At 40.2% G+C, this 21,176-nt stretch overlaps 2 protein-coding genes across 3 annotated transcripts in view; both read right to left on the minus strand.

Annotated features, from left to right (window-relative positions):
• Positions 1-1,170, minus strand: part of LOC141780286 (interferon-induced very large GTPase 1-like) — a 16,410-nt gene extending 15,240 nt beyond the window's left edge. Inside the window, exon 1 of one of the 2 annotated variants that reach the window (XM_074655442.1) lies at positions 1,118-1,170. The gene's annotated coding sequence lies outside the window, so the exon portion shown is untranslated. The remainder of the gene's footprint in view (positions 1-1,117) is intronic. The other variant, XM_074655443.1, reaches the window with a different exon arrangement.
• Positions 1,171-12,973: 11,803 nt separating this feature from the next.
• LOC141781528 (interferon-induced very large GTPase 1-like) lies at positions 12,974-15,609 on the minus strand. Its single transcript, XM_074657350.1, has one exon. It carries the CDS (start codon positions 15,607-15,609, stop codon positions 14,662-14,664), a length of 948 nt encoding a protein of 315 aa, XP_074513451.1. The 3' UTR covers positions 12,974-14,661.
• Between the last annotated feature and the right edge of the window lie 5,567 nt (positions 15,610-21,176).

The raw sequence follows: 21,176 nt of genomic DNA on the forward strand, positions 1-21,176 counted from the left end.
GATAACGTGAAAGGCCGCCAGAATCTAACAGAAGGTGTGTGTATAAGGGAGGGGAAAGCAGAGACAGCGACACAGAGCTGCAGGTCAGAGGAAAGACGTCACACTGCAGTGAACTTTGTACAAGTCTATATAACTTTAAGTACCCTATGGACTCTCAGGAAATGATAAAACATGCCCGTATGACTTGAAGCAACCTTTTCTATTATTCCCGAAATATCACAACTTTTTTTTTCTTGTAAAATTATGACTTAATTGTGTGTGTGTGTGTGTGTGTATACATACATACACACAGACATACAAATATTATATATATATATATGTATATATATACATACATACATATATATATATACACATACACATATATATATATACATACATATATATATATATACACATACATATATATATATATATAGATATATATATCTATATATATATATAATACACACACACACACACAATTATGTCATATTTTATATATAAAATGTATAATATATATATATACACACATACAATTAAGTGAGCTTATATCTCAGGTAAAAAGTATTAAGGTTTCACAAATCTGAAACTGTGTATTAAAGAATATTTAGCCTCTCTGGGATAATCTCGTCCAGATTTGACAAGTCTAAGTGTAGTGGTTTTTGATCTGGACCTGGTCCAATGTGGTTTAGATGTAAAAAAATAAATAATAATAATTAAAAAAAAAAAATCAGACATCTCCTTTTTTTTCATTTCCACAGATAGAATAAAGTTTTCACAAATTTGAAAGTGGGTTTCAGACAGCGTTTTATGCATCACCTTAGATGTCTAACACGCTTTCAGTAACAGGTGCAAAAAACGGATGACGTTTGTTTTAGGGTTTTGTGTGTGTGTGTGTGTGTGTGTGTCTCTCTCTCTCTCTGTGTGTGTGTGTGTGTGTGTGTGTGTGTGTGTGTGTGTGTGTATGTGTGTGTGTGTGTGTGTTTGCAAGAACTCTTAAATAAAAGTCTTCCACACAAGTCAGAGTAGCAAACACTTATCGAGAAATATCACTATATCAAACTGAAGTTGTTATAAAAACTGTACATGCTCAGATTTAAGTATGGACACAAAACAGTACATAGTTTAAACTCACCTTTTGTTCCGTGTCTCTTGAGCTCTGCCTGGTCTGTGTGGATGAGGCTGCTTTTTCCTCACTCATATATAGAGACCTGATTCTGGGTCTGCCCCTCACAAACCCCTCCCACCCAGCGTCGGCGTTAAGGGGCGGGCCATGGGGGTCCAGGCCCGTCCAAAAAGTTCACTGTGCCCCCTCAGCTGAATTCTCCTGACAAAAAACTAAACTGAAATAACAGCTAAGCTATTAGTAAAATGAAGTCATTCAGTTTGGTAATGGAAGGACTTAACACTGCAATGCAAAATAAAGCACAAAACAGTGATAGTTTTGCATTTAAGAAACAACTAGGACATGTACTTTGGCTTGATTACATTGTTTTCTATTGGAGTGTCCTAACTTGCTGCGAGCAACATGGCGCTGCACAGCGCGGCGGGACGTTTTGTCTGAACTTCTATAGGATACACAGGGTCGGCGCTAGAATGTTAGGGGCGGGAGGGGAAATAAGCTTCGACAGCGGGGGCATTTTTTTCACCTCATATTGCCTTTATTAAGTGTATCTTTAACATTATCATGTTTCATGAAAGAAATAAACTGACAGAGAGGTGTATACATATTGCCACTTAAGCGCACAGGTGCGCACGCACGCATAGACATGCTGTTATGTCCACAAAAACAGGTTATAAACTAACAGCGTGTCCTAACTGGACGCGAGCGTCCGACTATCGCGCTGCATCGCGTAGCATCTGACGCTCTCTGTCCACTGAATACGTTAAAACTGCACTTCTGTTACATCATGTAAACAAACCAGGAACATATCAGCTGTGAGCTCCAGATCAGACTGGAGCTGAAGACGTAACCACCTCAAAGATGGGTTAGTAGTACTTGTTATCTTCCTACTTCCTACTTTTTTTTTTATCATAAAACACACGTTTTATTTGTGATATTTACTGGAAATAACATACGATATAGCCAAGAGCAAGTAGGTTGTTATCTAGTGATCTTCTCCAGCCAGCTTCGACCTTATTTTGGTTTCTGTTTTGAAATGAGGAGGTTCTGGAGGCTACAGATAACTGCTCAGGAACGCCCTGCGTCTTGTGCCAGGGTCAAAATGTGCGCGCACTCGGGTGCCGAGATACAGTTAACAGGGCGTTAAACAACACATTAATCTAACAGTCTGACTGATTTCTACATAACTATAATTTAAGTTAATAAAGACTAAATGTGGATGTTTCACTCACCAGTTGTTGTCTCTGCTCAGCCTGCTGTAGTATAACATTAGTCCATTGTTTTATTCCACAATACTGAACAGAATAATCCAAACAGGTAGAAAAAGTAAGATGTAAAAGGAGCACAGGATGCTTTTTACTCTCTTGGTCCTAATTGTGCTTTAATGCACCCGGTTTGTAGGTCTACTTTCTCTCATTTTTTTCTATTGAGCTAGATTGAAAAAACAAACAAAAAAACAAACACGCTAACGGAGCGGATCAAAACGAGGCTTCTTACTGAAATATTGTAGTGACGGCTCATATTTCCCAGAGTTTCCATAGTTGTATCTTTGCGCTGTGTGTTCGTGTTTTATTTGAACCATTAGTGAGGTGGCCGTTATATTTTTTGACAGGTAGATCGTAATAAAGTTTCACTAGTGAACTTTATTACATATAACTGCGAGCGTCAATGCCTGTGCTGAAAGTGTCAGTAATCAAGTTAATATTTTCATTTACATCCAGGACGACCAGGACGACTGACCCGATTTTCTCGGCTCATTTTATCTAAACTAATCAGCCGTTCCTCTCAATATGAGTGACAGGAAAAAATAGGAACCGTGTATCCGATAGAAGTTCAGACAAAACGTCACGCCGCGCTGTGCAGCGCTGTGTTGTTCGCAGCCAGTTAGGACACTCCAATAAAAAACAATGAAATCAAGCCCAAGTACATGTCCTAGTTGTTTCTTAAATGCAAAACTATCACTGTTTTGTGCTTTATTTTGCATTGCAGTGTTAAGTCCTTCCATTACCAAACTGAATGACTTCATTTTACTAATAACTTAGCTGTTATTTCAGTTTAGTTTTTTGTCAGGAGAGAATTCAGCTGAGGGGGCACAGTGACCTTTTTAGATGGGCCTGGACCCCCATGGCCCGCCCCTAACGCCGACGCTGTGAGGGGGGGGGGGGGGGGGGGGGGTTCACCTCATATAGCCTTTATTAAGTGTATCTTTAACATTATCATGTTTCATGAAAGAAATAAACTGACGGTAGTTGATCAAAGAGTTCATCAGCTGAGATTTAGACAGAGTGACCCCAGGCGGAAAAATGACACCGTGGGTGTCTCAGCTTTGCAGATGGGCATACTCTTCATGGTGACAATGTTTGAATTGTCTTTGATTTCAGTTATCTTCCATCTTTTTCTTATTTGTCTGAATGTCCACAGAGGACAGCCACTATCCATTGTGACTGGGTCAGGAACAAGCAAAGGTAAGGCGTACTGACATTGTGATAGCTTTGTAATCATGTTCTGCTTAAAAAAGCTGTCTGAGCAGTGAAATACTGCCATTTGAACATCCATTGGATGCACATGAGTCTTGAGTTTTGATTGGTCAAAGTCTACACTGGCGTTAAAAAGAGCATCCAAGTCATCGTCATCTGTCAACAGTGTCAAACACTGCAACAGGATTTGAATGGCTCACCTCAGGACTGTCTTGTTTTACAGGAATATATCTGGCTCTGTAGTCTAACATCATCAACCTCTGAAGAAAAGTAAGAGCGAGATCTTTCTCAGATGTGTCATGGTCCTGTTTCACAGGTGGACCTACTTTAAGAAAATCTGCTGGTGACAACTTCTGTTGATGTTTGTCTTGAAGGTGAAGTCTGCCAAGCAGTGTTTCAGCTTCTCTTTGATATTGTTTCTTCCTGTTGATCTCTTCAGAAATCTCCGCTGACTGCTGTAAATAAATAAATAAACATGTACTGTATGTAGAAAATGATAATATCACACAATGGGATATAAAGTAAATAGTCTTTAAGATCTTGTGAATTAAATTTGGAGTTTCTTACCTTATCCATGTTCCCACTCGTATCCATATCTAAGGTACCTGAAGGACAGCAATGAACCAGAGGGACAGATCAACCAATATGTTTTTCTAATGTTCATTGCAAGTCATTTTTGAATGTTGAAAGCTATAATTAGCTCTATTTTTGACAGTTTGGGGTTATCTTACATTAAAATATTCCTTAAAATGTTACCTTTCTTCTTGGTTGCAGATGATACAGACTTGATTTCAGACTTCCCCCCTGTGCTGTCATCAGTATTCTGTGAGTCCTGCTAAGAAAACGTGAGATTTTATATAACCTTTACAGTAGTTCACCTGGTTAGAGCATTTGTGTTACGGTCGCCGAGGTGAAGGACGACCTGTTAGACATAGCCCGCCACTTCGGTTTCTCGGCATCGAGGCAGCTAATTAAGAAAGAGCTAAAGCAGTTAGTTGTGAATAAACTTGTTGAGTTGAGGGTGATTGAGATGTTGGCGCCTGCAGAGTCCAGTATGCAGGAGGAAGTCGCTCTGGCTGAGGGTGGAACTCCCAGTACTGTGGCTGAGCGAGAGCCGAAACCAGCCCCGGGTATTGCCTTCGAGGCGGAGGGCCGGGTTAAGACGCCGGTTACTCTCCCTCGATACGATCCCCTATCGCCTGGTTCTGCAGGATCTCGAGACGAGGCACGTTTAAAAGTACGCCTGGCTCGTCTCCACCTCGAGGCTCAGACTCATGCGCAGGAACGTCAGGCAGAGCTTGACTTCCGCCTGCAAGTTAAAAAACTGGAGATAGAGGCAGATAAAGATGTAAGGCTACGTCAAATGGAGATTGATTTACGGAGGGAAACTCTTACGGCAGAGGCAGCTTCTACGTCAGCTGGCTCACCCTCAATGCTCGCTAGTTATTCACCAAGAGCTTTTGACATTAGTAAAAACATCACTTTAGTCCCACAGTTCCGAGAAACCGAAGTGGACTGTTACTTTAGCGCCTTTGAGCGCATTGCTCTGGCTCTTAAATGGCCTGTTGAGATGTGGTCCCTACTACTACAATGTAGGTTATCTGGTAAAGCCCAAGAGGTAGTAGCAGCGCTCCCTCTTGAGGCTAGTAAAGATTATGACACTGTGAAAGCCGCCATTCTGCGCGCCTATGAATTGGTGCCAGAGGCTTATAGGCAAAAATTTAGAGCCCAGAAAAAGTCCGCCACCCAAACTTATGTGGAGTTTGCGAGGGATAAGGGAAGTCTCTTTGACAAATGGTGTTCCGCTAATAAATGTAATGATTTTTCTGCCCTTCGTGAGTTAATGTTGTTGGAAGAGTTTAAAAATTGTTTGCCTGAGCGCATGGTTGTGCATTTGAATGAGCAGAAAGTAAACACTCTGTCTGCTGCAGCTGTTATGGCGGATGAGTATATGCTTACACACAAGGTTACGTTCACTTCGTCCTCTTTTTCTGACAGGCCTCGTTTCGTTCCCGCTGCCTCTGTTGATAGAGGTCCTAGCAGAGCTCCTCTCGTGCGCAGAGAGGAGAGGGAGTGTTACTACTGCCACAAGGCCGGACACGTCATTGCAAATTGTTTGTTATTGAAACGTAAGGAGGAGCAGCAGCCGTCTCCGGCTGTGCGCCAGCCTAAAGGCATCGGCTTAATTAAATCAGGGCGTATTGGAAATCCCACAGACCCGTGTGATGATGATAGTCCTGATCCCTGCTTCAGGCCGTTTATTATAGAGGGCTTAGTGTCACTAACCGGCGCGCCAGGTGATCAGCGTCCCATACAGATTTTGCGCGACACCGGGGGTTCCCAGTCTGTTATAATTGCAAAATCGTTACCATTTTCAGAGCAATCGGCGTGTGGCTACAGTACGATGCTCAGTGGAATCGAAATGGGTTGTGTTCCGCGGCCAGTGCACCGGGTGCATGTGCAGTCCAAATTAATAAGCGGTTTCTTCCCGGTAGCGGTCTGCCCGGCGTTGCCAATCCGTGGCATCGTAATGTTAATGGGGAATGACATTGCCGGGGGTAAGGTGACGCCTACGCTTGAGGTGTTAGACAGGGCACCGATACTCTCTGTCAGCCCAAGACTCGCCGCTAACAGTGATGAGTCGGAGCTGCTGGCTTTGTTCCCGTCGTGCGTAATTACGCGCGCTCAAAAACAGAAGCGTGCTGCAGAGAGTGACAGGAGTAATGATGTTGATCTAACCGACAGTGTGCTGTTGAAAGTCCTTGCAGGTGAGACCGAACTAGACGCCATTGTGACGTCCCATTCTCCTCCTAAGGAGGTAAAAGAACAGGTAAATATTAGCACCGCATCTCCTGAGCTCCGGCTGCCTGTAACTCGGGAGCGGCTCATCGCTGCTCAAAGGGCAGACAAAAGCCTGAGGAAATGTTTGTCTGCCACGGTAAGTAATGCATCCAGTAACCCTGATGCCCAGTATTATGTGGAAGATGACATTCTCATGCGTAAATGGTCTCCCACGATAACTGCTGGAGTGGAGTGGAATGTCATCCACCAAATTGTTGTTCCTGTTAGTTATCGTGAGCATGTTTTAACTCTAGCACACGAAAGCCCGTGGGCTGGGCATTTGGGAGTTAACAAGACGTACAACCTCATTCTGAAACACTTCTTCTGGCCAGGGTTAAAATCTGAGGTCGTTAACCATTGTCGCACTTGTCATGTTTGTCAATTAGCAGGTAAGCCAAACCAGACCATCCCGCCGGCACCGCTGCGCCCGATACCTGCTATCGGTGAACCATTTGAGAGAGTCATAGTAGACTGTGTTGGGCCACTACCGAAGTCAAAGTCAGGTAATCAGTATCTACTTACCATTATGTGCGCCTCCACTCGGTTCCCTGAAGCAGTGCCGCTGCGCCAAATAACATCCAGTTCCATAGTTAAAGCGCTGACCAAGTTTTTCACTACCTTTGGTCTACCAAAAGTAGTACAGACTGATCAAGGCACCAATTTTAAATCCAAGCTCTTCGGACAGATTCTTCAGTCCTTAGGGGTAAAACATGTGATCTCCAGTGCCTACCACCCAGAGTCACAGGGCGCGCTGGAGCGTTGGCATCAGACCTTGAAATCCATGCTGCGTAAATACTGTCTGGAGTCAGACAAAAGCTGGGATGAGGGTATTCCGTTTGCGTTATTTGCCGCCCGTGAATCCGTGCAGGAATCTCTAGGATTCAGCCCAGGGGAGCTTGTTTTTGGGCACGCCGTTCGCGGCCCTTTAAAGGTGCTGAAAGATAGATTCCTCGTGGCTGAGTTGTCCGAGGAGAGTAATGTGCTTGACTACGTAAGTAGATTCCGTGACCGTTTGCATCACGCTCGTAGTTTGGCGAGAGACGCACTCGCCAGCTCCCAGGTGGAGATGAAAAAACAGTTCGACCGATCCGCTGTTGCCAGACACTTTGAAGTGGGTGACCAAGTGTTGGCTCTGTTACCCATTCCGGGCTCTTCCCTCTCTGCGCGTTTTTCCGGACCGTATAGTATCCAAAAGAAACTTAGTGAGACAGACTACGTGATAAATACTCCTGACCGAAAGCGCAAAACTCGTGTTTGCCATGTGAACATGTTAAAAATGTATCACTCTCGTGACGTGAAAACTCGCTCCCCAAGACAGGACCCCTCTCCAGTAAGTGGTTGCTCCGCGCTCATTGTAGCCGAAAAAAGTCCTGGTGACGAGGATGGCTTGGCTGTACGCCCCTCCTCACAGCACAGTGCGCGGTTACCAAATTCAGAGATGCTGAAAGAGTTACCACATCGGCTTAATCATCTGAACGCAGAACAACAGCAGGACATTGTTAACTTAGTAGCTGAGTATCCGTGTCTTTTTGGTGATGTTCCCACTCGTACGACGGTACTAGAACATGACATAGATGTAAAAGATGCCCGATCAATTAAGCAGCACTCTTATCGTGTTAACCAGATTAAAAGAGAGCTGATGAAAAAAGAGGTAAGATATCTGTTGGAAAATGGCCTGGCCAAGCCCAGCACTAGTTCGTGGAGCTCCCCCTGTTTGCTAGAGGCTAAATCAGATGGTTCACCCAGGTTCATTACTGATTTTCGTAAAGTAAACGCCGTCACCGTACCCGACTCGTATCCGTTGCCGCGGATGGAGGATTGCGTGGATAATTTAGGCACTGCTAAATTTGTCACAAAATTGGATTTACTTAAAGGTTACTGGCAGGTGCCGCTGACTAAGCGCGCGTCAGAAATCTCCGCCTTTGTAACACCAGACCACTTTCTTCAGTACACTGTCATGGCGTTTGGTATGTGCAACGCTCCTGCCACTTTCCAGCGGTTAGTAAACACTGTTCTGGCTGGTGTGGCCAACTGCAACGCATATCTCGATGACCTGATAGTTTACTCTTCTTCCTGGTCTGAACACTTGCTCAGCTTAACTGAAGTGCTCAGTCGTCTTGCGCGGGCCTCTCTCACGCTGAACTTAGCCAAATGTGAGTTCGGGAAAGGCACCGTCACGTATTTGGGTCGTCAAGTGGGTCAGGGTGAGGTCCGGCCCATCGAGGCTAAAGTTAGTGCGATAGCCGAGTTCCCCGTTCCAAGCACCCGACGTGCATTGCGGCGTTTCCTCGGCATGGCAGGGTACTACAGAAGCTTCTGTAGGAACTTTTCTGCCGTGGTCCACCCACTGACTAGTCTCACGAGTCCCAAGGTAGAGTTTAAATGGACTCCGGAGTGCCAGCGTGCATTTGAAAGTGTAAAATCCCTTTTGTGTCACGCGCCGGTCCTCGCTGCCCCCGATTTTGCCCGACCTTTTAAGTTGGAGGTAGACGCAAGCGCCGTGGGCGCAGGGGCTGTGTTAATGCAGGAGGATGCAGATGGGATAGAGCACCCTGTCAGTTATTTTTCGAGAAAATTTAACCAGCATCAGTTCAACTATTCGACGATTGAGAAAGAGACGTTAGCGTTGTTGTGGTCGTTGCAACACTTTGATGTATACCTCGGTTCCTGTACTCTGCCCCTGGTGATTTACACAGATCACAATCCGCTCGTGTTCTTGTCGCGGATGTATAACCACAACCAGCGGCTCATGCGCTGGGCCCTGCTGGTACAGGAACGCAACCTTGTGATTAAACATAAAAAGGGTTCAGAAAATATTGTGGCCGACGCCTTGTCCAGAGGGTAAGGAGTATTGGTTGGATGTGAGGTTGTGACAACTCCGGTGGGTTTGTATTTATGTGGGGGGGTGTTACGGTCGCCGAGGTGACCGTTCGTTATTGTTAGTATTGTATTGTTGTATGTTGCTGTGCGGCGCTGTTCCCTGTGTTCTTTTTCTTTTTGGTGCGCTCTGCTGTCCCGTCGCTCCAAGACGACGTCACGTCTTGGGGATTCCCTTCGGGGCCACGCCTCCGGAACGTCCTCAGGTGGATGCCCTTCGCTTCCCGCCGTTTGTGGTCCTGCCTCTGACGACGTCACATGGGAGGAGCCAATCACCAGCCGGCTGGGCCGCGTAGAAAGCATTAAAGGCCAGCTGTGACTAGACCAAGGCGGGCAGTGATTATCAGTGATCTGTTCCCCGTGCCTCTCGATTGTGTGTTGACATTGTTAACCAGAAATTGTGTATAAGTCCCACTGGAGTCAGTGGACTTTAGATTGTGATATTGAATGTTAACTAGTTTGAGGTACTCGTGTTTGTTTATACTTAATGGTGCATTGAGGTAGTTGTGTAATTTGTCTGTGTGTTAGGATTGTGCAGGGCTAGGGTGTGTGCCTTGTTTTCTCCTTTTCGGCCACCCTAAACCCTCGTTTTCATTTAGTAGTAATTCCATCCATTGTATGGTTTATTTTGCTTTAATTTCAATCACTCACAAATAAACAAGTGATTGCCTGATAACATCGGCTCTATGTTACTCCCTTTACCCCTACACCAACTCCGGGTTGTAACAATTTGAGATAAAGAATAATTTCAGTAATAATTGAAAACAGCAAAAAGATAAATATACCATCACTCAGTAACACACAGGGGTGCACCAATTCAATAAAGGAATACAAAAATATAAAAGCAAGGTGAAACAATATGCTCATTTCCAAATTTCAAATAAATATGGGTAGTTTTAGAAAACGCATGCTGTTCTATAACCATGAGCCCTATTAAACTTACCTTGATTTCAGCTGCATCCACCTCCATATCTTCTACTGCAGCTTAATGCAAGAAAAAAGCAGATTGTACAAGATCAAGGTTTAGAAATAACACTATTAGTTATCCATCTTACTTTCATTATATTTGTAATGTGTCTGTGTTAAATTCCATTTATTTCTGCAAATGATTTTATCATTGATATAATATCACCCTCTTCAGTTCAGAGAAAGACATTGAAGTGTTCTGCAAAAAGAAAATATTAAAATAATCTAGAAATTTTGTTTGTTTAGTTTTTCTTGTCTTTTTGCACGTTGGGTTGTATGACTTTACAAAGACATTTTTGGTCAGTTATGCGATGTGATTGATTTTGATGTGATTTTGGTTGTACTGTGATATTAGAGACTTGACAGTTGCAGGATGATGCCTATAAATTGTACAGGGTCCTCATAACCTAATGAATTAATCTGACATGATTGGTAATATAAAGACACCCCAAACCATTTAGGTAAAGTTAAAAAAGATGACTTGGTTTTCATAATGATGTCTCATTTAATCTTTCACATCCTGTAAGCAAACCTTGGAACCACCCTGTTCAGCAACATTGATCGCTAAATAAGTATTAAAAAAAGAAATGAATGATTGATTTTTATTTATTCAACTGGAGAATCAAGATTTGTGCATTAAAACCTATTAACCTAAAGTTATTGTTTTTTATGTTTCAGAACAATTATTACTACTATACTCTCATGCTCAAATATCTGCTTGCTTTAAAAGATTCAAAATCAAAGCTTTGATGTATTTCTAATTTAAGTTCTGTCCACATTATCTTTATGAAGCAGTATAGGTGTAAATGGAGGACAGAACCTGCCAAAATCAAAAGTAAATAAATGAGTCGATAAATAAATATGTCATTAAATGTACCAAAAATATAAAAAATGATAAAATGTGACATTAATTGATATTTCTTTTTTAATTTAACTTTGTACTAATTCCCCTATCTACTCTTGTATTTAATTTTCCTGATTATTTATTTAATTTTTATCTATTTATTTTTGCATTTATCCTTTTATTTTAGATGTATATATTCATTATTAAATTGTATGTATTAATTTATGTATATTTGTATTTACTTATTTATTTAGTTCTGCATGATTTTCCCTTTGCATTTTCCCTCATATTTATTCCTCCAAACCTATTTATTTCTGTTTTTCTTTTCTTTATACATTTCATATGCATTTCTGCTTCATTATGCAAATGAGGGGGCTGTCATTCAACATGTGTCATGGGGTCAGAGTGCATAGATCAATTATATGATTGTTATCGTTTGCACACGGACAGCAGTCGGAGCAGCAGTCTGTGAAATCCTGTAGATACCATTAGGAGCACCAGAGGACACAAAGGCACATGTTTTTTTCCCCAGATTATCTGTCTCATGCACTACTGTCAGGATATAGTGACCGTTTTATTAAAACATATTTTTTTAATAATATTTGCTCCATTTCTACCCACTGCTGCTTTAATTATGTAGTAATTTGAAGAAATTGCCACGAAATAACAGTAAAGTAAAATCAATATTATGACAAGTTGTTACTGTAATTACCTAATACTTTACAGTAATTTCAGGTAATTCTACTAATACAGTGTGTTAATTCCCATATAATTACAGAGCAAACCTCTTTATTCTGCTTTAATTTTACTCTGTAATTACCCAATACGTGACAGCAATTTCAGGTAATTCTACAACTGGTCATTATATTGATTTTACTGATTTTACTTTATTTCCTAGTAATTTCTTCACATTACTATGTAATTAACAGCCTTTAAATTCAAGGGTTGCCCAACTTTTTAATCTATTAACTCTAGAAATAGTTACCCCAGATATTAAAGGTGTAGCTGTGTGTGTTTGTGTTAATGTGACTGAAGCAGAATATAATTATGTTTGCAATATAATCATTGTTCAATATTGTATTGATCACTGCTGCTGATTAGTCTGACCAGTCAAACAGAGGAAGGAGAAGGAGAAGAACCTCTCCTTTAGCCAACTTGCTCACAGGTACCTGTCATAGTTCTGCAAAGGTCTTAAAGGCCAGTGTGCAGGAGTTAGTGGCATCTAGCAGTGTGGTTGCAGACTGCAACCAACTGAATACCCCTCCACTCACTACTCCCTTTCTAAGCATGTAAAAGAACCTAAAGTAGCCGTCAGGTGCATTCATGCCACCAAATACAGCATGTTACTTAAATGTAAAATCGCGAAAGGCTCTCTCTAGAGCAAATGTTTGGTTTGTCCTTTCTGTGCTACTGTAGAAACATAGCGGAGCAACATGGCGGACTCCGTGAAGAGGACCCGCTCCCTATGTAGATATGAAGAGCTCACTCGAAGCTAACGAAATCACGATTCTTAGTTTCATGTGACTATACACTTAAAAAAACATAATGATTATATTCCATTTCTGCCAATAGATCCCCCTAAATCTTACACACTGGTCCTTTAAAGGTTTTAAAAGTACTTTTCTCAAATTTCCCATATTTTACAATAATCATTGAATAATATTGTATTCATACAGTCAAAGGTGATTCCCCATGTTAGCAGATTTTTTTTTTGCTGTTTTTGGATTTATAGGATCTAATGATACTATGAAAAAATCTTAATTATGAGAAAATACACTACAGTGTAAGGCATAATGCCCTATGGTCTATGGCAGGTTTAAAGGTGTAAATTGAGACTCATTTCAGAAACATGAAGAAACCTGGTTTTTCACTAGATATTATGTTATTTTTATTATAACATGACACATTAACCTCAACAGATTTCTTCTCAACGACTTACAGTACGTTGTTTACATCACATATGGATATTGTAATAGTAAGGAATCAGTGAGATTCTAAATAAAAACAATAAAACTCACACTTGTGTGGCTATAATAACAGATTGATTGAAATGAGATTAACATAACACAGTTTAACACTTCAAATAATACAGAAACATAAAGCATCCTTCATTAGCTATGTTTGACATGTTCTTTAACATGATTCAATTTCACATGTAGAGACCGTCGTGGCAAGCAAAAAACATTTACATTGGTTACATTGCAACTTATACTTGAATATCATTCTTTGTTACAAACAGGTACATGCTTATTAATAGAAGCATCTAGCCTAAATCTCCAGACTTTAATCCTTACATGATATCATTACAGTATCACAACAATCACTCTTAGGTTTTACTTCATTATGCATATACAGTGGAAACCTCTTAAAGTGGCCACATCTGTCAAACTGATCAATATAAGAATATGATTATTAGAACTGTTTTTTTTCTTTATTTCTCATGCAGATTACCATCTAATTGACATTTGTATCTTTATTACATTATGAAATGGAGAGCTTCGCTATTTACTGAATTTTATTGACTGTTTCAAAATACAGTTCAGCTGTTTCAAACGCGGCTCCAACCACAGATGCTTACGTGCACATTTGTTTTCTGTCTCCATCTATGGCAGCCATGACTGTGTTCCCGTTGTTTGAGTAGACTACACAAGGTAGCCTGAGGAACATCAAGTTTCGTTGGCTCATTTTCAGCGGTTTGTCATTTAAGCTTCGTGGAGACTATGTTTTTCATTGAGAGAAAATTGCTTTCTTTTTCCTGTCATGTCTTTAATGTGCACAAAGCACCAGCCTCAAGTAGACAGCCTAAAGCTGACGGGTTACCGCGAGGCAAAGCATCATGGGAGTAAAGTCTATATAAGCGGTTGATCGCTGTAACCATGATCACTATAAGCTGTTTACACTGTACTTCATTATGTTTCAGCAGCTGCAAGCACATGAACATCTTAACACAATTCATAAACAAGACATGCACCATGCAAAAATACAATTCTTGTTCGACACGATTTTCAGATTAGATTTTTAGAAATAATACAGGTTAACAAAGAAATATGTCTTCCATTAGTTATTAGTTCAAAACTTGATCATTTCTGACATTTGTCTCTCACCCTCTCACAACTCTTTCCATGTTCATTGAAATTCAGAACTTCTAATTCGACATTGTGATTTAATAAGAAATGCAACAATTTAATCAGTCCTCTTTTTCTCTCTGCTTTACCTTCATGGAAATAATTTTCATTTACAGAAATCCTCATTAAACAATGCACTTGAAATGATTATTAATGCATTAAAGATTTTATGACTGACTAAATTCTCCAGGTCGATATTTTTCTTGTGCACTCTTGTTTGAAGTGTTGAATTTTTGTGTGCCTGTCTAATCGCGTGTAGTTTGTAATGATTCATTGACTGTCCACATGGATCACTCAGACAAATTCACCTGTCCATGATAAAATTAACAAAAGTCTGTGAATGTTGCTTTACAGGAATCTGATGAATGAATAACCACGTGAAAACAACTATCAGCCATTAGCTGGGTTGTGGTTGTGTTGGCTCACTCACAGATTGTACATTTCATCCAGACTTTGAATAGCTTCTTCCTTAGTGTGTTTTTTCCACTCGCTGGGAATTTCTCCTTCGCCCTGGAATTTTAACTTATAGTGGTCTTCCAGTTGCTTCTCAAATCGACACACAAACCATGTCCAATATTTCAGCTTAGACTCATCAGGGGTAATTCTCCAGTTAGCATAAAGTGGGCCAGCAGTTCGGTACTGTTTGAAGGGAAAGAACTCTTCGGACTCATGACCAAGGTAAAAAACTCGATCACTTGCAACATTTGTTGTGCAGAAATCAACACACAGATCTTTTGTGTTTTTCCAGTACATACCATTGGCTGCAGAAGATCGATGAAAAGGTACGCTGTGGTCATCAGGACTGTGATTTTCTAGTGTGTTGGTACAAACAGCTGCACAGAATGGACAAGTTACCCAGCAGCTGTTACACAGCTGATCAATGAGGATTTGATCAGGCTTCATCCTGAATTCCTCCATTTTATTCCATGAGAGTTTGCTCACTTCCATCATGACGGATTCAAGACCTTTCTCTATCTCTTCTTTAAGAAAGTCAAATCTGTTTATGTCACTGAAGTTTTGACAACAGATGGTGTCGAATGTTAGCGTATCGTTTAGCAAACTGGAAAATTCCTCCATCCACATGTCTGGGTCTCCTCCCTGGATTCCGACTTTCTCTGTTGCATCAAACAAAGCTTGACTCACAAGATTTTTGATGTCGTCAACATTTTTCTGGAGTATGTTCCGTGCTTTATCTGTGCTGTCTGTGAAGATGTATTTCTGTACTTCCTCTCTTATAAATTCCTCCGCTTGGCTCCTTGGGTGTCGGATGTACGTGATAAAACCATCAAAGTCCTCTTTTTCTGCGAGCGACTTCAACACGTGTTTCTCCAAGTTCAGCCTGTTCCCACTGAATGCTGGGAAACTGCACCTCATATATATATATTTATATATATATATATATATATATTTATATACATACACACACACACACACAATTATGTCATAATATTATATATATAATGTATTTAAAATATATATTTACACTTATTAAGTGAGCTTATATCTCAGGTAAAAATGTAATAAGTTTTCACAAATCTGAAACTGTGTATTAAAGAATATTTAGCCTCTCTGGGATAATCTCGTCCAGATTTGACAAGTCTAAGTGTAGTGGTTTTTGATCTGGACCTGGTCCAATGTGGTCTAGATGTAAAAAACAAAAAAAAATGTATTTCCACAAATAGAATAAAGTTTTCACAAATTTGAAAGTGGGTTTCAGACAGCGTTTTATGCTTCACCTTAAATGTCTAACACGCTTTCACAACAGTAACAGGTGCAACAAAACGGATGAGGTTTGTTTTTCGGGTTTTAAATGTGTGTGTGTGTGTGTGTGTGTGTGTGTGTGTGTGTGTGTGTGTGTGTGTGTGCAAGAACTCTTAAATAAAAGTCTTCCACACAAGTCAGAGCAGCAAACACTTATCGAGAAATATCACTATATCAAACTGAAGTTGTTATAAAAACTCTACATGCTCAGATTTTAAGTATGGACAAAAAACAGTACATAGTTTAAACTCACCTTTTGTTCCGTGTCTCTTGAGCTCTGCCTGGTCTGTGTGGATGAGGCTGCTTTGTCCTCACTCTATATATAGAGACCTGATTCTGGGTCTGCCTCTCACAAACCCCTCCCTCCTGCTCTTAACAGATCTGATGTGGTGTGATAGGGTTACGGAGTTGAGAAACTCTGTATGCACATGACTTGTAAATCAGTGATGAGAAACGTGAAAGTGAAAGTAAGACTGCCTCAACTCAGGATTTACACGAAACCACGTGACTTCAGGGAAAGTGGTGTATAGGTTCATGGTGGAAACAGTTAAAACTCAAACAACTGTCAACACTGAACACAACAAAATGTAGTAGCCTCTAACAATGTATGTTTATTCACAGCTCTATGGAGCTGAGAAACTCTGCATGCACATTACATGTAAATCAGCAGTGGTGTCAATGCCATTTACTCAAGTAGTGTACTTAAGTACAAGTTTGAAGTACCTGTACTTTACTTGAGTATTTCCATTTTATGTAACTTATGTAAATATTTTACTTTTTACTCTACTACACTTATTTGACAGTATTAATTACATTTTATTAAATACTATGACGATTCAGATTCTCAATACAAATAATAAACCAACTAATACATTTTGATGTATTATTGTGTAATTATTAAGTATATAAAGTAGCTCCACATTTACCAGCTGCAACATTAAAGTATCAATAAATACAATCCAATAATATAATATATATTATTCTGCATGATGAGGACTTTTACTTTCGGTACTTTAAGTATATTTTGATGCTAATACTTTTACTTAAGCAACATTTAGAATGCAGGACGTTTACTTGTAACTGAGTATTTTTATGCTGTGGTAAAGATCGGAGTACTTCTTCCACCACTGTCAATCAGTGATGACAAGAGTAAAAGTGAAAGTAAGACAGCTACATCAGTTATAATTAGTTTTGTGATTATTGATTTAGCTGCCTTACTTTGTGTGAAAGTGAAAGCAAGAGAGCTCTATTTCCCCTAAACCTTGTGACTTGGAGGAAAACAACAATGACCATTAGAGGTCACTCTACTCAAACACTGCCAAGCACATACTGCTGTCAACGCTGAACACTTGTTACTTGCAGAGCAAGAGCTGCAACAACAGTTCACGTTTGTTTTTTTAGAAAGGCATAAAGTATTTACCAAAGTTAGTCCAAAAAGGACAGAGACGTTGATTCAGTCTCAAGTTTTCAGTTTTAATTTAACCTGCTCCTGATGATAGTTTTTTCAAAAACGAAAAGACAACAACAAATAATGGCTGTAATAAATAAACAAATAAATATAAAAAATATATAAATAAACAAAAAAAACAACAGAAATGGTTTTTAAAATAACTTTGTGTACACAAAGAAATGGTGGTTAAAGTTGTATTCAATAAAGACTCATAATAACAAGGTTAAGCTGGGCTCAGACTACAGGAGTTTCAAGCTTCTCCTGTAGTCTGAATAATGATTCTTACATCCCACAGGAGATGTAAGACAAGGGGAGTAAAGAAGGGTGGTTTAGTCAGTTTGAGGAGCACTGGACAGCTGGAGGCAATACAATCTGCCTCTGCTTTTGAGAGGGAAAGTGTAGGAGACGAGACACCAAAAATAGCCAGCAGGGGGCATGAATGAACTGTTCTACCGAGACAGGAGATTTTGCTGCATCACCAGAACATGTGAGCATGGCTGGCTGGCTGTGGTTGATTTGCTGCGGTTGCATGCAGAGTTCACCTCAGGAAACAGTTTGACAGTTTTTGATTTGTCCAGTGACTACAGTGTAGTGTTTTATATTGCATAAAATAACGTTGGATGCAAATAGAATAAGTGTGCACTCTTTCTAAAATATGGTATACAGATTTGCATTCATATAGCTCCTTTCTAGTCTTCTGGCCACTCAAAGCGCTTTACACTACATGTCAGTATTCACCCATTCACACACACATTCATACACTGATGGCAGAGGCTGACATGCAAGGTGCCAACCTGCCCATCAGGATCTAATCTGAATAAAGTAGAATGCTAAAGACTATCTGAAATGTTTCCCAGTCAGCTTTAAAAGGCATACGACTGAAATGTAGCTTCTGTATAGGCTTATTACATATGATAGAAATTATGCCTTTAAAAGATGAAGTGTGCTCTAAAATACAATCACAGAGGATACAGCAGGGACCTGAAGGAGCATTTTGCGCACGAATTCTCAAATTTGTAAGTAGCGAAAGAAATAGTTTTTAGATCATTTAAATTTTTCACAGAGATCGCAAAATAAAAAAAATTCCATCGGAATGGAGATCAGCAAATGACTTAAAGGCCATGTTGTGCCAGTCAACAAAGGTGTTGTCCAGCAGAGAGGGTTTAAATCAGGGATTTCAATGAATTGGAGATTTTAAGGAGAAAAGAGTCCAGCCAAAGTGATGTCTAACCTCTAACCAGATTTTGATACATGAAAGGGACTCAAGTGTTTACCAAGATAGTGTATCTGCTCCTGGGTCCTCGTAGAGCCGGTGCAGAATTGGTCTTCTGTTAGCAGCCAGTAATACACCAAAAGGTTTGGAGATGACATCCCTCCTGCCTTTTTTTTTAGTATTGGAGTGTCTTCATTGAAAGTCAAAGCGACTTACGGTTCCAGTTAAAGGATGAAATAATACTGCTTCATTTATTTTACATTGAAAGGATATTATTGTGTCTTCTATTAATGGAAAACTCGTTCCCCTGCAATTTTCTTATCAGCCAGACGAAGCCGTGGAGGATGCTAAACTTTTTACACTGGACACTGTATAAGCATCTAGAAAAACCTGGAGCTCATGTAAGACTTTTATTGGCAGACTTTTCCTCTGCTTTTAACAAAATGCAGCCTCACATCTTGATTGAGAGACTTGCCTCTTATTTTAATCTCCCAGACAGCTTCTCATGCTGATTCTAAATGTTCTTACTGTGAAGGTCCAGCAGGTTTTCGTGAATGGACAAATGTCCAAAATATCCGTATAAAACACAGGTTCACCTCAGGGTTGTGTGTTGTCACCCCTCCTATTTATCATGTACACCGATGGCTGCAGGTCTTCTCAGGAGAACAGGCTTCTTGTTTTCTGATGACACTGTCCTCTTATCTTTACTTCAAGGCTCAGAGTCTGATCATGGTCCTGCATTACCTGAGATTGTTAAATGGTGCGATGATAATTATCTTCACCTCAATGTTTCCACAACAAAGGAAATGATCATTGACTTCAGACACAATACTGAACACAAAGTTAGTCTCATACACGGTGAAGATGTTCAGATTAAGGAGTCGTATAAATACCTTGGAACTGTGTTTGATTGTAAACTTAGGCTTCATATTAATACGGAGTCTATCGTCAAACGAGGTCAACAGAAACTCTATTTGTTGAGGAAGCTGAACTCTTTTAATGTCAGTGAGAGGATCTTAAGTAACTTTTATTGTTCTTTTATCGAAAGTCTTTTAACCTTTTCTTTTATTTGTTGGTTCAGTGGCTTAACCATTAAGGACAAGAACAGCCTGTAAAGCATTGTTAAGGTTTGCTCCAAGATTACTGGAGTCAAACAAAGAGACCTGTGTTCCCTCTGGGAGAATCAGGAGGTAAAGAAGGCAAAGAATATTATCAGCCAACCTCTTCATGTTCTGTCTCCTGACTTCTCATTGATGCCTTCAGGCCGCCGTTATCAGGCACCTCTGAGGAGAACTAACCGTTACTTCAACTCTTTTATTCCTTCTGCTATCAGGTTATTAAACTCAGACGGTAGTCATTTCATGTGAGATTTTTAATGGCAGTTCCCTTACATGATAAATCATGTAACAATGTCTATTATCTATTTGTTTTCTCTTTTTATTATTATATTGTATTAACTTATCTGCTGTCCTTCACCGACCTCTCTTTGTCAGTTTTATTGATGTGTGCTTGACATAACCTTTTGGATGTTGTCCGTGTGTTTATGATGGGTAAGCTGTAAATGAATTGCCCTTCTTGGGATCAATAAAAATGTCTGAATCTGAATCTGAATAGATAAGTACATTTCAGGAGGATATTCATCTGTATGGAATTAATACGACCTGCAACTGACAGTGGTAGGCCTAATGACATCCAGCGGTTTAGACTGCACCTCACCTGGTCCATAAGAGTAAGAGAGTTAGCTGCAAAGAGATTAGAACATGTATTAGTTACATTAATGCCTAGTAAGTAAATAGGTGAGTCATTTTTAGAGGAAGTGAGGCAGAGGGATATTTACGTGCTGCCTCATTGATCGGAAATAATTCACTTTTCTGCAAATTTAATTTATATAGCTTGTTATATAGCTTGTCGGGACGGAGGCTAAATAACGCTGCAAATTTAGGCTGAATTTTGGCAAGGGAAAACTGGCATGGCCATTTTCAAAGGGTACCTTGACCTCTGACCTTAAGATATCTGAAGGAAAATTGATTCTATGGGTACCCACGAGTCTCCCCTTTACAGACATGCCATGATTATGCTAATCCCATTCAGCTTTTATCATAATGTTCTAAGCCCTTAGAAATTTTCACAATTTATTTGAATCAATTCATTAATTCATGTTTATTTCTGATTTATGACTAGCACAACTTGACACACAGTGCTGGGCTGCATCTCAAATTAATCTTCAGTTAGCTTTCAGATGATGACAACCACTTTTATGTGACATCTACTGCTGACCTGCTATCTCCCCCTAAAGACCCCCTACCCGTACCCTGATATTCTTACCCTAACCCTTACCGATCTCACTCCTCATGCCTAAGCCTAACCAACCCAACCACTGAAGGCATCGAGTACTAGTGAGATTTTCTGTCTGTTATCGGATATTGTTAGCGCGATATCTCAAAAAGGTATAGACAGGTGTTAACATGGGCCAGGGATGATGCTGAGGGAACATGGAGATGAGGAAACATAGAGCCT

Source organism: Sebastes fasciatus, chromosome 13 (genome assembly GCF_043250625.1).
Source record: "Sebastes fasciatus isolate fSebFas1 chromosome 13, fSebFas1.pri, whole genome shotgun sequence".
Taxonomy (NCBI): Eukaryota; Metazoa; Chordata; class Actinopteri; order Perciformes; family Sebastidae; genus Sebastes; species Sebastes fasciatus.